General features: G+C 37.2%; 1 protein-coding gene across 3 annotated transcripts in view; it reads right to left on the reverse strand.

Moving 5' to 3' along the window:
- Positions 1-11,906: 11,906 nt before the first annotated feature.
- KNDC1 (kinase non-catalytic C-lobe domain containing 1) overlaps positions 11,907-16,180 on the reverse strand; it is a 68,548-nt gene continuing 64,274 nt past the window's right edge. The window contains exons 27-30 of one of the 3 annotated variants that reach the window (XM_087767062.1): positions 15,692-15,814; positions 15,530-15,589; positions 14,729-14,886; positions 11,907-14,204 (exon numbers count right to left, since the gene is read on the reverse strand). In XM_087767062.1, the coding sequence (XP_087623188.1) occupies positions 14,192-14,204; positions 14,729-14,886; positions 15,530-15,589; positions 15,692-15,814 (354 nt within the window). In that variant the 3' untranslated portion in view covers positions 11,907-14,191. Of the gene's footprint in view, positions 14,466-14,728; positions 14,887-15,529; positions 15,590-15,691; positions 15,815-16,180 lie in introns of all 3 variants that reach the window. The other 2 variants (XM_087767060.1, XM_087767061.1) reach the window with 2 other exon arrangements.

The raw sequence follows: 16,180 nt of genomic DNA on the forward strand, positions 1-16,180 counted from the left end.
CCCAGAGGAAAACGTTGTTTGTGTAAATACACATCAAAGGGACAGATAAGTATCATCTAATTGCCATCAGTCCTCCCCCCCAACAAAAGATACCGTTCACACGTTGCCACAGCTCGCGGAGGCTCGGCTCCGCCGTGTCTGCCCCTGGAGGAGTTCGCTCCGCCGTCAGTGATTTACAGCTCTTGTTACATCCTATCCCGATGCAAATGGCATTTACAGAGCTGAGCGGCCTCAAACGGCGCTGGGGAATGCAGCCCCGGGGGAGGGCACAGGGACCGGCATCCCCGGGCGCTGGCGCGAGAGGGGACGCTGCGGCTCCCGATCCCCCTTTCCCTAGAGCTGGCCTTTTCAGTCCTTTTCAAGCAGAAGATCCACTGTCTAAAGGGATCTTCCCACGCCTGCTTCTCTCTGGGCTGAGGCAAGCAAGTGGATAAACTCATTCATTGCATTCTGCTGGGACTGCAGCAGCAGGTTATAAGCACCAGGCATAGGGTGCATATTTTAAAATACCAGAGCTTCTGAGCATTAGCCAATTCTAGTGCCAAGATATTTCATAGAGCAGACCAAACAGGCAGGAGATGGAGAGGAGACATAGAGGAGTCTGCTCTGTTAACTGAGTTACTAAATGACAAGTCCCTTGAGTTAGCTCTATTTAACATGTGGCCTGGAAGCAGCCTCCCCTGTCACAACTGGGAATACCAGTGCCATTGCCTGCCTGCAGAATCCTGCCAAGCCTCCTTTGCAGTCAGGCAAAATGCCATTCTCAAGGACCAAATTCTCACGAACATCAGAAAAAAAGAAGTGTAACTTTCCTGCAAGCTTCCTTCTCAGTTTAAATCTCTCATTACTTTAACAGCATTCTGCATCACAGATGGGGCAAGATCCCATCCCAATGAGATAAATATGTCCCTTGTGCTCAGAATTATTTCCTTTACTAGTCCCTACATAATGTTATACATACATACAAATATAAATAATATACTTATATACTACTTGCATACTTTGTATAACATATATACTTACATACCTATATATAAATATTTGAAAAAAGTATAAAACAGTCTATCTGTGTGACGTTAGTTTTTCCAGCTTTATTTTATGTCAATGAATAAAGGCACCTGGCAAGCTGTTGGATAGGACAAAACGAATACATGACATATGATGGTGCTCTAAAAAATGGAAAATCTTGGGGTTTAGCATCCACTGATACATCTGTCACGTAGTTTCTTTACAGATTTTAAGACATTTTCACCATCTGAGCTGCAAATTACATCTTTATACACTGCTGGTTTATTAATTGCATTTTATTGAGGCAAATGTCACAGCCAAAAGATGGTGTCAAATGTTGGGCTCTCAGAGACACAAATTGATCACATTGTGACAAGGTTAAACTGAATCTCATTTCCATTATACATAAAATGTATAAGTATCCTGGATAGATGGCAGATGACTTCTGGATGTAATGACTACTACAATATTTAACAGCTGCTAGTTTAATTTTATCTAAAATTCTTAAGCTGCCTTCTTTCTCTTTCTATGTATTATTCATTAGGTGTTTGTTTGAAAACCTCCTGCTAAACTGTGATTCAGAAATACCATGTTTACAATCAAGTGATGTCACCAATGAGATGAAAACCTGTTCATGCTAAAATCCTGAGGAATTTGTCAGAGAGTGAAGCAGGAACAGTTAGGACTTCTTACTCTGCTGCTAGGTTAAGACAAAGAGCTCAGATATACCAACAAGACTGCCCCTAGCAGAAGTCTTAAGATCCATTTAGTTAAGATAATGACAATACTTTATGCAGATGTTTGTACAAAACATAGTTGCTTTCTTTGGGGAGTCAGCAACTTCCCCACGAAAATAAGGACCATCAGCTTCCTGAAGACCAAAGGAGACTGAGGATCATAATGCCAAATGCCACCCCAGGCCAGGCCATTCTGTGGGAGGTGATGTAAGGGAACATTTTAGCTTCCAGGGGAATTAAAGTGTGTTGAGGTTTGTCACTTGACACTGACCCCTATATTTCTTGTGAGAAGCAGCTGCATTCAAAGAGGCCTAGAAGTGGCTTTATAGATGTCTGGCTGGAACAGGTAGGATGGGATCAAGATAATGGTGCTTATATGCGGAGCAGCTCTGTAGAAATGTATACATGCAACACTGGTCTCAGGCCGAGGAGGTTCTGCAGAATTAGCTAGTCCTGCTTGGGTGCCTACTAGGCAGTTGATAACAGATGTATTTTGGGATAACAGCCCAGCCCAGCCTTTGAGAACTAATTGCTGCTCCACATCTTCCAACCCAAAGGCCAGCCCTGCCCTGGTCAGCCCTGCAGAGGGGCAGCATTGTGCTCTGAGATATCCCCTTGCTACTGAAGCTTTGAAGGAACTGAAGAGAGAGTAACTAAGGACTGCTGAGTACCTTGGGTTCCCCACAGGTACTGGAGAAAACTGCCATGACTTGGCCTTGCTGCAGTGGAGGTACACAAGACCAAACGAGGGGACTGTCATTTGTAACAGCAGGTGACACTTTCTTGTAACAGTGGAGGGTCCTGTTGGACTAGAGTAGAGTGAGCATGTGGCCCTTGGGAGTAGGTAGGTGATGATGCAATTAAAAGAATGAAAAAGGCAACTTAGGACACACAGGAGGATGTGCGTTCATCTGTGGACATGCAGATTTCCTGTGAAGGTCTGCCCAGTGAAGCAAGGGCTGCTGGCATCTGCTATACAATTGATATGGTCTTTGCCCTGGCATGTTTATCCAACCATTGTAATTTCTGAGAAATCACTCTTTAGGACTTAAAAGCATTACAAATGGCCTCTAACCAATCTCTTTATTATCAATTATTATAATCTTTCCTGTTTGACAGAATAAGAGCTACTTTTCCATGAGGAATGAAAAGACCATATGTGCAGAAACACCAGGAGGGCCTGGAATAAACACAGTGGCAATGCATAGATGAAAATTAAATGTCTCATCATGATTGGAATTGATCTAAATCAACACAGCACTCAAAATGCCAAGAGCTCCCATGGCTCCTTACCATAAGGCTGTTACCAGCAACTAAGCAGAATCGGTGAAAAGTTTTAAAAAGATATATATTCTGCAGAGAGATGCTGTAGAAGTTAAGAAAGAAAACACTATGTGTTATGTTTTTAACAGTTCCTTACCCAAATTTAAGCTTATTGAAGAAGAAGTCAAAGTCGGCATGAATCAGGACCACATTGAAAACGTACCACTGTTGTTACAGAAGCAAGGTTCACCAGCAGATTCTTTCTTTTTTTTAATTTCTTTTTTTATTTTTATCAGATAAACTATTATAGTTGGAAAACCAGCCAAGTTTCAGGCATGTAAATCCTTCTTCAGCACTCATTGCTGTCATACTGTCATTGAGAGAGATCTCTGTGGACACTGCTCAAACAAAACTGCTCAAAAGTCTGTATCTAGTTTGATTCTGTCTAGACTAGTAATTAGACTTTTAAAACTATTAGTTGAAAGGAATCAGCATGAAAAGGGGCTTTAGAAGTGGTTTTATTTTCCAAAGTAGATAGGGATTAATTTTTAGGTGCTTTATGGTCTGGGTTGTGTTAAAAATACGAATTATCTAGGGATATGAGATGCACCTACAGAGAATAATGTGCATATGCAAATTCACATAAATCCCACTGGTTTTAGCAATTGTTCAGATCACTTGGACTAACAATCTGATCAAGATCACAAAATACCACACTTAGACACCCCGAAATATTTTCAAAACCTAACAGAGAGGCTTACTTCACATTTTAGACGGAGGTCTTTTTCTTTGTCAGTCTTTGCTGAAGGATAATTTTTTTTCATGATGGTTACTTCTGAAGTTACATTTAACAACCTATTACATATAAAACATAATGCATTAAATCAGAAATGTTCCATTGTTTTTACTTTTTGTTTCCCACAAATACCTTCTAAAGAAATTTAGCTATACTACGACCAAAGCATTTATCATTTCTGAAAGTAACTTTTCACTTTCAGCTATTAAAAAATAAATCTTTTTTTTCCTCGATTTTAGAGTTAGCATTTGACCATGATGAGTCAGCAGGAGAATGAGCTATCACAGCTGGCAGCCCTGGGTCATCTATCACCCTCTGTGCCCATCCTGGTCTATGCCATACAATGCTGCTTTGAAATGCATTGGTCCTAGCAGTGAAAATATTTTACTGACTCTTCCTTCCTTTAACTCACACCTAATACAAATCAGATCTTTGTACTGCTCCAAAACCAGTCTGTTCAAATTAAATGGAAATAAATGTTACTCTTTTTTTCCCCCGACTTCAAGGCTCTTCTCCATTTCATGTTTCTAGTTATTTCTTCCCCTCTTCTGTATTCTTCATTATACACTGTTTTGTCCTATTTCCTTTCTTCCAGCCACTTCGATTAAGTACCCTGCAAACGTTACTACTAGCTGAGGAAGAGAATAAATTTGGCAGAATGCAGAACTGTAGCAACAAAACACAAATGACTCTGTCCATTTAACTTCATTGCACCCCAAAACAGGGAGCACAGGCATATCCCAACCTCCTCTCATTTTACTGATAAGGGAAAAGCTGGGCTATAACGGGTGAGGACAGGAATGTAGTTAGGTAAGATGCTTAACACTGCCCCTGTAACGTATAATTCAATGACTACGTTTTCTCCAAGCAACTCAGTGTACTTTCTTTGTCAGGTTTTACACCAATGAGTGCATTACACATCGAGAGAAGGTAACTAAGATTTAACATCATGAAGTTGTGTGTGCATGCATTTCTCTAAAAGATTAATTTTTTTTAAAATTTTTAATTTATTTAATTTTTTTTTTCTCTTAAAAACTAAATAAAAGCAGCTGAATGTAAACACATGTTCGTTTTAAAAATGGAATACAAAAAATCTCTGCCATTTCGTGTTTGCCTGTGTCTAACGGGCAGATTTTAGGTAGACATCTGGAAGGCCGATCCTTTTTCACGATACCTTTGCTCATAGCGTGGCGTGTACATCTAGAAGGCTGCAAGGGTCTCTTGTGCCATCTCCTGGTTATATTAAGACTTCACATCCAGGAAACTGCTATGCAAAGGAAGGGAAAAAGTTGCAGAAGTTTAGCTGAGGCAGTGACAGAATCATAGAATCAGAGAATCATTTAGGTTGGAAAAGACCTTTAAGATCATCGAGTCCAACCACAAACCTAACACTGCCAAGTCCACCACTAAACCATGTCCCTAAGTGCCGCATCTACACATCTTTTAAATACCTCCAGGGACTGGGACTCAGTTCTTGGCAGCTAAGACGACTGGCAAGAGTTGCTTTCCACTCTCCCCCAACACAGAGATGTGCATGGTGGGCTTTTACCCCTCTGCTGCTTTTAGAATGAAGTCACTTTTCCACTGTGTTAGCATATGTACATAATGGAAATTCAGTATCCCTCTAGAACATCTTTTACATAAGTTCAAGTAATGCATATTCTGGTAACACCTACTCTTTTGCTACGTATCAGTGGAAAAATGCAAATAAAACCTTGAAAATTGAAGTGACTGGAATACAATGAAATTAATAACCAAATTAATAGCATTCCCTGATTGCAAGTAATTATTTGAGTTTGTGTCCAATCTACTTTATTGAGAACACAGAGGGACTGAAGATCACTGCTGAGTCCCTCTCCCTTCTCAGGGACAGGACCAAGTGGGCCTGGGCACCCAAGGCAGTTTTGTCTGATCTGTTCTTACAGATTTACAGGAAAGGGGATCCTACAGGTGTGTTACAGGTGAGTAACCTATTCCAGTGCTCCACACGAAGCTCTCCAATGTAAAAACTGAAACTGAATCACCCTTGCTTCAAAATTAATGCTGCTTGCCTTAAGCTTCACAGAGCACAGAGAAAACTCACTCTGTAGCTGCAATAACTTTTTACAGCAACATTTCATGCACGCAGTCCTGCTCAACCTAATCTTTTCTACATAAGTCTAATTCTTCCACTCTTTCTCTGTTTATGTTTTCTAAACATATTTTTGTTACTGTCCTCTATTCTCTTTCATTTTGCCTGTACGTATCTTAAGTGCAGTGCTTAAATGGTAAAGTGTTCCTGCTGATGCTTCACTAGTGCCAAACAGAGCAAAATAATTACCTTCTGTCATGTATGGCTCTCCTATAGTACAACTCACATCGTCTTCCCTATTTTTTTTCTTTTTGAAAACTGTACACATGGATTCATATTTGTTTGTGATCCATTATGGTCCCAAGAGATTTTTTCTGAAGTTCTGCAGTTATTTTTCATTTCATATTTATCCTTCAGAAATGTAAGATTTAAAGCTTAAATTTAAACCATCATCATGATTATTGTGACTTCTAATCTTGTATGTTGTGTACGTGTGCCTTCCATCCCACCCTGTATTTCATTATAATGAAATTATAAAATCCCAGACACAATTGGATCCAGGCCCCACCCATAATAATACGGTGTAGGGCATGAGAAGACTTTGTTATGGTAATCCAGGACAGTTAGCCTCCCCCATCCAAGTAGGTAGAGTCCCAAGCACATCTTATCTTGTTACTGTAACCTGGGATAGTTCACTTCTTCCCATCCGAGTATGTAGAGTCCCAAGCACGTTTTATCTTGTTACAGTAAGCCAGGATAGTTCACTTTCCCCGCTATCTGCAAGGGTGCCAAGGTGAAGGCCAGCTGCGGATTTCAGAATTTGGACAACAGCACTTGCATTACATCAGTTCCCTAATGAGCAAAACAAGACATTGCATATATACGATATGTTAATCAATGCATGTTTTATTACTCACCCCTGCAGTGCTTTCCCTTGAGCTTCACTCCCAAGCAGGGCTCCACTGCATCGGGTCCCCATTTGATTAGCACTGCTGCCCCAGAGTTCCCACCGTGGTAATGCTGCTACTCTTTCAATAAACCCAAAGCTTTCACGCACTGTGTTGCACCTCGTCCCTGAGGGATCCACACTGCTTTTCACTCGTAACATATGGGTAGTCCTACCCCTACTACATCCCGCTCAATTTATCTTCACAATGTAACACTCGTAATTGCCCTTGAAATGATGTATTAACTAGTTGTGTATCCACTTTATGGGACCATCATCTGGATCTTAGCAACCTACTATATAATCAGGTCAGGTGGATCTGTTGTCAAGGGGTTTATTGACTTATGCAACATACTGCTCTGTTTTTATCTATTGGGAAAGTTACCCTGATAAAGGAGACCATTAGGCTATTTTAAAATTACTTTATGGACAAGTGCATGTTAGCTTTTTAAATTAGTCTCTGTGCTTGTAGATTTTTAGACAGCTTTTTCAGTAACTCTTATGGTATCAGTTTGCCTGGCTGATTCCCCAAGTCATTCTCTTTACCTTGCCTTTCCAGTCATTCCTGTGCTCTTGCCCACTTTTGATAAGTAATATTATTTTCTGGTTCTCTGGGAACTCACTCATTCTTCCTCAATAAAAAATATAATAATTCCAAGATTATTTCAGTTTTGCTTCTTCTTATTATAGAACAGATTTAATCGGAATTTAATGTTCTAATACATCTAATTAGCTTGATAGTCTTCCATTCTGACCTGCATTCCTGTTTCCTGGTCAACTTTGATCATGATACACATTGTTTAGAAGGTAGGGAGTGAAATAGCAAGCACTGCAGGCTTTGGCACCATCTGGTATTTATTCACCTCTCTTGGTAAGCAGAGAACTCTTATTATTGTATAATAGAAAATTATTTAAGAATCCATTTTTATTGTTTTGCTTTTACCTTGCTGGCAATAGCATTTTGTCTGTCCAGTTTTGTTCCTAACCTGCTGTGCTGTTCTTTTGTATTTGTTCTTGCCAATGCAGCCTTCTTGTTCCTACTTTTTTCAGTATTCTTTTTTGATTTTTTTCAGGTCATTGATGAGGCCCTAGTACAGTCACACTGCTCTATCAGTTTTCTTTCCTTTGTGTGAGGACAGACTGTTGCTATACTTAAAATATGGCCTGTTTTAGAAACCTCTTTTTAGAAACTCTCAGCTCTCCTGAACTCTTTGCTTTAGAATTCCTTCCCCAGGACCTCATGTACCAATTCCTTGAGTTTATTGAAGTTTGCTTTTTGAAGCCCACTGTTGTTACTCTGCTTCTTTCATTACTTTCTTTCCTTTGAACCATGAACTCTGTTGTCTCATGGTAACTTTCATCTTGATTGCTTTCTACCTTCAGATTTTCAACTAGTTTCTCTCTATTAATCACAGTAAAATCTTAAATAGTAGCCTGTTTGTACAAATGAAGTCTCCACACTCTGTTTCTGGCTGATGATCAGTTATAGACCCCATACTATGGCACATAGCCCTTTTAATTGAAACACAGAAAAAACTATGTAGGCCTGTCTTTAGATTCTAAAACAACTATATAAATTTTTGACATATGTTTTAGTATTCTTTCCCCTTGTCTTTCTTCCTGCATGTGCTTGTTCCCTCCAATACATTGCAACAACCTTTTGTGTACTACAGGTCTAGTATTATTCCCCATGCTCCCAGCACTAGCTTAGACACCCAAAGCTACATCCAAACTGTCCCCATGGCAGGCTCCAACCAAAGCACATCCTGGCTATCATCAGAGGGATAAGCAGGTGGTATGGGTAAGCACGGGGTACTGCAATATGTCCCTTGGTCTGGACAAACTAAAAATGAGGGACTATTGTTGGCATTTCAAAATACATTGTCCTTGCAATTTTAGATGCAGCCTAAGATGTTCAGTAATTTGTCAGCTATCTCATCTTACATGTTTGGTGACCTATTGCAGTTCTCCACATCTTTCTCTAGGTTTCAGTCTTTTGGTCAATTATCTTTTATTTAAATAAACTAATTTGGGGGATTTTGCATTCCCAACAATGGTCTTTAACAGATGTATCCTATCTTTGTCCTGCAGTTTACCTTCATGGAGAAAAATTATTTTGCTGATGTCTGTGGATCTATATACTCATCTCAGGAGTCATCTGTTCTTTTTTGGCCTTTTATTGTCAAGCCTTTTGCCCTTTCAGTTCCCTGCATCAAGAAACAGAGAACTAGGAGATACCTTGAGGGGATATCAAGACACTGCTTCACCAGCATAAGTGACTATTCTTTATCCTCCCTTTTCCACAAAAACACAGTAATCCTAGTCTACATTTGTGCAGCTGATTATCCCGGAACTTCACATATGTCTTGTGTCACATACCTTATTTTATTGTGTGTTGTTTTTCCAAGTTGTCAAGATAATTTTAAATTTTGATCATCTCCTTCAGCACGCGTGCAGAGCCCCACAGATTTATGTCATCTTCAAAAACCAGAGCATATCAATGGAGGCATGAAGTAATACTAAATGCAGGCAGACCTCTTCAGAGCCTTACTGGACACAACCTTGCATTTTCATAACAAGCCACTGTCAGCCACTCTGTGGTTATCCAAACAAAGCTGGATCTGCCATTTATCAGTTTTTTCTAGACCTGTTTCCCTAGCTTGTTTGCAAAAAACCTCATTGCGTATCTGTTACTTAAGTGAATAATTTACTACTGTTACTGTTTATGAGCTGTATGAGATATGATCACAAATAAGCATCTATTTGCAGAGATTTTAATTCTGAGTCCGATGCTCAGGCTCACCTGTGCCCAGTCAAGCTTTCCAAATTATGTTTCTTTGATAATGGCAACTCAAATTGTCCAGTACTCTAAGCTCTTAATTTCATTATGACAGTTGAGTTCTACCAGTTTAAAATACAGCACCTATTTTAGTATCTAAAACCAGTATGTATTTCACCTACATAATGCCAACATCAGAACGACAAGACCAACCCTAGTAATAGAATGAAGGATTCAAGAAATAAAATAACCTTACAGCTAAAACACAGGACAGATTTATGAGACAGATATTCAACTCCTGCCTTTTAGGCAAGTTACAAAAGCATCGTTTACATTAGACCAAGAATGAATAAACAAAATTATGCGAAGACCAGATCCTAGACTAGATTACCACAATGGCCTGATGTAATTTGGCAACTGCCAATTCCACTTGCATGTGAGACACTGAACTACCACTGAACAGGAAGCACACTAAAATAACGCCAGGCAGAAGCTGTCCTGGCATACTTTTAGGTTGTTCACAAAAAACCTTCACATAATAGCTAAAAGCCTTCTTCAAACACTGCAACAGAAGAAACTAAAGAGCTTCTCTCTGCAAAGCAAGGGAAAAGATTCTGCAAATCAAAGTTTCTAGTCTACAGGCGTTGTTGTCACTCATTGCTAGATTATAAACAGGCACATAAAAAGGTCCTTCAAACTTTTTGCTGCAAGAATTTTTAAATAGAGATTGGGAAGGTGGAATTGTTCATTCTCACATGTATTTTAGAGAGTTATCAGAGTACAACATCACATAAAAAACCTCAGTGGAACCTTCTACCACAAATTAGTCATTTATTGGTACTTAAAATAATTACAAGATGTCTTGGGAAAAAAACTTTTATAATGCTAATTGTAGCGGGGGCAGTTAAAATGACTATCTAAAAATTTCTTACATTTATAATATTAATATATTTGATAACTAAACGAAGACAAAAAATATTTACAGGTGAAGAAAACCTGTTAGTAAGGCAAATCCCAAAGATGACCACTCAATTAAGCTTGATTTATGGGGCTTGAGTTTTCAAATACTGTTCAAACCTGCATTTCCAATGCTTTGAGACTCCTTCTAAAGCTCAACATGTATTTTAAAATAATTATTTATAAAGCATGTTTTGAGAAAAAAGATTTTCTGGAAAAAAAAAAACCCCAAAACTCTAAACAGAACACAATATGTAATTTAAATGCTGATATGCTTTGGTTTGTATTTAAAGCAAGTATGAGGGAGAAAAAATAATTTATCTGCACTCTCTCTCTCATCGTAATATCAAGGATTGAAACAATTAACCATATGCTGAAAAATTATTGCTAGCTGCCCTCCTTTCAAACTGTAGTTTATTAATTTTTTTATTTAGAAACAGATTTCCTAAAATTGTAATCCTATGCAAATCACAGACAGTACTCACAGAAGTTATGAGTCTCAGCAGTGCTTGTGAAACTGATCCAATACATAAAGGAAGAACGTAGAAAAACATAAGAGCAAAGTTCAGAAGTGGCTGAAAAATTTCCAAGGAAAAAAATTTGTCAGAATCATGAATCAGTGTTGATTCATGAAATATTTTCCAGCTTCTTGGTTTGGGCTTCCATGGACTAGTTCATAGGATCCAAGTGAATTCATCCCCGTTTCCTGGCAGGCTTCTGGAGGTGTTGGAGCTGGAAACCTGCTTTCAAATGCAGCTAGTGTAACTAGGACACAGTTCCCAGCTCTCTAGCAGGAGGCCTGAAAAACCCAGGGATCCTGGGGACAGACATCTGCAAAGGGACACAGAAAGAGCACCAATGCACAGAGCAACTGGAAAGGCTCCCAAGGAGCAGACTTCATTTCAGAAACTCCATGGGTCACTGTTTGAAAAATAAACAACATAAAAACAAGATGAGGGAAGTATGGAAAAAATGAAAAACTAGGACAGCTGGTGGCAATTCTGGCTTAAAGAACAAACTCAATTTTTTTTCCAAATATTCTAATTTGGTATTGGAATGGAAACATGGGGCCAGACTGCACAGTCCCTCATTTATGCAATGCAATTACTGATGCCAGTAATTTTTTGCCAACTAGATACAACTGAACTTGCTTCTTTGACATGTTTTGTCCTGTGTTTTCCTTTAAAAGCACATTCCCCACAAAGAGAGAAAACTTTAGCCCAACCCTTCCTGCTTGTTAGACATAAATAAGCAGTACAGTTATATGCTAGACATAACTTTATTCTGAAACCTGTGTCACATAAGATGTGCATACACCAGTGTTCATGGACAAAAGCAAACCAGTTTCCTTGTAAAAGAGTAATTTTTTTTTTCAATAGCTATTTACATTTTTTGTTATTGTTGTGAGGTGGTGTCTAAATACAAAATCTTAAATATCTGATTGACGAAAACACCCTAAAGTAGTACCATAACTCAATACTATGCATTTATAGCAATATAAGGTCTGATACACTGAAGCATTATACAGAGGATGTGAGATGATTTTTAAATTCTTGTATAGCACCAGTTATTGTCATAGAACAAACATAATATTTTCTAGATGTAGCAGTTGCTTTAAATCTTGGTAAAACTGTAAGAAATATAAGCTAATTATCATGAGTGCAAATATAAATGATAAGTAAATCCACAAAAGAAATTTCAACAGTCTGACTGGCAACTATATAAAATGAATTTATTAAGATCATGTGATTAGCAAGTTTTGTGGAGTTCTTTACATTAGTAAAGCTTATGCTACTTTAAATTTTACTGTCTTTCAAAGGCAAGGCGTGGCTTGAAGTGAATGGTAATTTTTAATCGAGAAAAAACAAATAACTACTAATAAAAACAATTCTTTAAAATAAATGCATATAGATCAAATATGTGAAATATGTGTCTGAAGATAACGTTATCATTAACATTCTTAAATCATTGTATTATATAAAGATAGCAGGTAAAGATTAAATGTTTTCACATTCGGCAATTTTTAGAGAAATAGCAACACATTTTATTTCCTTAAGGGGAAGTCAGAATACTACAACTAATGATATACTAAACCTACATATGGTAAATAACAAAATAAATCATCTTAAAAGAAGAACAAATGCAAGAAAACCTTGTTGAGGACTGAGTTCTCCAGTTTTTAAACCAATAAGAGCACAAAAGTTAGTCTGGTATTAATATATTAGTATGAAAAACTAACTGAGGTATTTAATGAAAAGTACGGACATACCTTGTGTTTGACTGAGAAAGATGAGAAGCAGGTGGCCTGCTTTCCTCTTAAGCATTGAAAAATCTACAATTTAACATGTGCACATCCATTTCTGTCAAATACAATAGTACAATTTGCAAAATACTAGAGATGTGCACATTCCCATTTCTTACATCATTATCTTCCTCCATCACTAAAACATGCCAAGACAGTCAGTTCACATCTGCCCTTCACATCTCTCACAACATTTTCTTTTTTATTTTTTTTAAACATAGTTCTAGCAAATTACTTTCAGATATAGGTCATTTTAGCTGTTTCTTGCCCTTCCCCATTTCTCTTCCAATATTACTGTTGTTCCCTCTGGTAGAAATACTTATATTTGTAACTAATTTGTAGCCTTAATATTTTGGCCTTGCATAAACCTGGGTAACTCAACAAACTTTCTAGCAATAGCATCACATTTCATTGCATTTAGAAGGTCTTGTAAGTATAAGGTCTATAAATAGGTTAGCACCAAAGTTTTACAAGTTGCAGATCCAAATTTCTCACAGTTGTCTTCTATTTCATGCTGCTGGAGCACTGCAATCTACAAAAGCAACCTCAGGAGTGAAAGCCATAATCAAATGTGCATACATACATATGTACACAAATTGACAAAGTGATTCTTGTACCAAATACAGGAAAAAAAAAAGCAATTTCACATTTACTGTTTTCACAAGGCCATGAGGGCAGAAGCAGAACAACAAAGTGGTAATATTTAGATTCAGATCTTACTGCCATTTGGAAACAGGTTACTTCAATGACATTAAAACCAAAACAAAAAAAAGCTGCAGCATGGCATTTCTCTCCTTCTTTAGTATGCTTGAAGAAAAAGATGGCCAATTATTTAAGTAAATTATAGTTTTCATAATACACAAAAAAAAAAAGCAAGACACACCAACAGTCAAAGGATAGCAGAGGACCTGTGTCCCTGAATTATATGCACGCTGTGATAGGATACAAGTGTACTATGTTTATATAAAAATATATTCAACATTTAATGAACTATATTTTGAACTCTCCTAGGCCAACTTTGCAACAGAAGCTGTAATTTTAACTTATTTCTGCAGTATTTTTTAGATATTTGCTTGTGGGCTAATTATTTTTTTATGCTAAAGAACAGTGACAAAATTAATCATCCTTTTCATCTATACTTTCTCGTTACTTTTTTTTTATTCTTTTGATCTGTCATCCAGTTGCCAGGGATTCAAATTTCAATATACTCAGCATTTTATAATTCCACATTAAGAAATATAATGATTTCAACTTGAGATAATATTTTAAGTCTCTTCACTTAAGTATTTGCTTGGGAATTAGTCCAGGAGATGAAGTCAACTTAATCCGGTTTTACAATCTACACCTGGAATAGAATAGATGAAATGTAAATAATTACTGAAATGTTGCCTTCATTCTGCGCAGTGTGTCCTGAATTTTTCGAGAATGTTTTTCTGCTGGTATCTGATGGAAGTTGGCACAGTTGTCAGCTGCCAAGGCAGAAATGTCTGCATCTTTAAAACGAGTTATTCTTTGTCTGAGGTAAGTCTGCAGCTTGAAATCTGGTGTATATGTATAAGGATTCTCTTGAAATGCATGAACTTGGCTCACAACTTTTGCAATATTTCTTGAAAGAGAATATGGTAAAAAAAGATTAGTTTGTTTTGCTGCTGATAGAAAACCAAACACCCCCCCCCCCCAAACGTTAAAGGAAATTCAAAGGTATTGAGCATTCTGTTCTGTAGTATATGTTCCTTTAGTTAGATGTCAAAATGACTGAAACTATTGAAAGTGTTAACTGTGATATGTTGCATTAGCTCGCATTACCCCACTAGACAATATTCTATTTTAAAAAGTTAGGTGACATACATACATAATCAAAATAGTTACCTAAGTTTAGTCCACTTGTGAGCTCCATTTGTCATTGTGAATCCTCCAGTTTCAAGTTGTTGGACATGCATAGCCAAAACATGGGCTGATGGAATTGTTGGAAGTGTTTTGAATCTTTCTCCTTCCATCAAGCACAAGCTGTCACTTTTTAAAAACACCTAGTTTAAAAATGCACACAGATAAATCTCACGTTAAGTATTGGGGCAGGTTTTACAAGAAGTTCTCCACTTCATGTGTTTAGCGCTATGTATTTATTTATCATGAATTTTAACTTTCGGCATTGAAGTTGAAGACAACGTTATGAATTAATCTAGTGGCAAACATTTTAAAGTACAGAAAAAAGGAATAACTTTAATCAAAAGATACTTCATACATAATTTTTCATTGTTCTAAATAACAGTCAAAATTACATTCTAGAACTTAACTCTATGATTCAAAATTGGATAGATCAGTAAGAGAATGCCTGTGATAAAATAAACATTTAAGATTTTTCAAAACAGATTACAGCCACAAAGCTCCTGCAGAAATCATCAGACAAAGTGTATCCAGTGTCCTAGCTTGCTTTTAAATTTCTTTCTTGATTTTTAGTCACACAGGATACATTTTTGAGAAATACTGAGATGAAAAATTAATGTAAACCTCTCAGATCAGGAGTCAACAATTTTAAATCGAATTAAAATCTCCTTCACAATGCAAAGTAATAATTATGGCTTTCACCCTGCAGAGATACCCATATAAGCAGATCTTGCATCTTATCCAACCCCAAAGAAGTATTTTTACATTAAAGACTTTATACTATACCTCAACAGCCTTGAGTTCTTCCATTATTTCAGCTACTTTTGCAGGTATAATTTTCCAGGCCTTACAATAAAACAAAATACATTTTTGTTTTTCACATTAATGTCCATATTGGAACAAGATTATGTTAAGCAAAATAGTTACAGAACAGAGTCCCAAACTTACTGGTAACTGTCGTACAATAAGATTTTCCAAGCCTGCTAGGATTTGCATTGCAGTAGCAAAATTTCTTTGTTCATAGCAGCATTTTGCTATAAGAAGAAATTTTGATAACAAGCTCACCTGCAGCTGAAAAAAATATTAAGATATAATATATATATAAAAAAATATTGAGATATATTAAATATATATAGTAAATCTACATAAATCTACGTAATAAAATTAAATGAGAAGGAAGAGAGAGAGATGCATATTCTTTTTGAATTTGTTATCAAAATTGTTGACTGTAGTAACATTTTCCTCCAACACAAAGTTTTCTCTTTTCTGTCACCGCGGTGTCCTTGTTAAAGTCTGACATCTATTCTCCTCAGGCAACCCATTTCTTACATTCTATTAGGTTTTGACACCTGCTACTACAAAACATCCAAGACATCCAAGAGCCTCCTTGTGACAACAAACCAAATTGTTAACTGCCCACTCACAGGTGTATTTCAG

Source organism: Nipponia nippon, unplaced genomic scaffold (genome assembly GCF_047370975.1).
Source record: "Nipponia nippon isolate SJK-2023a ecotype South Korea unplaced genomic scaffold, ASM4737097v1 scaffold_3, whole genome shotgun sequence".
In the NCBI taxonomy this organism is placed as follows: Eukaryota; Metazoa; Chordata; class Aves; order Pelecaniformes; family Threskiornithidae; genus Nipponia; species Nipponia nippon.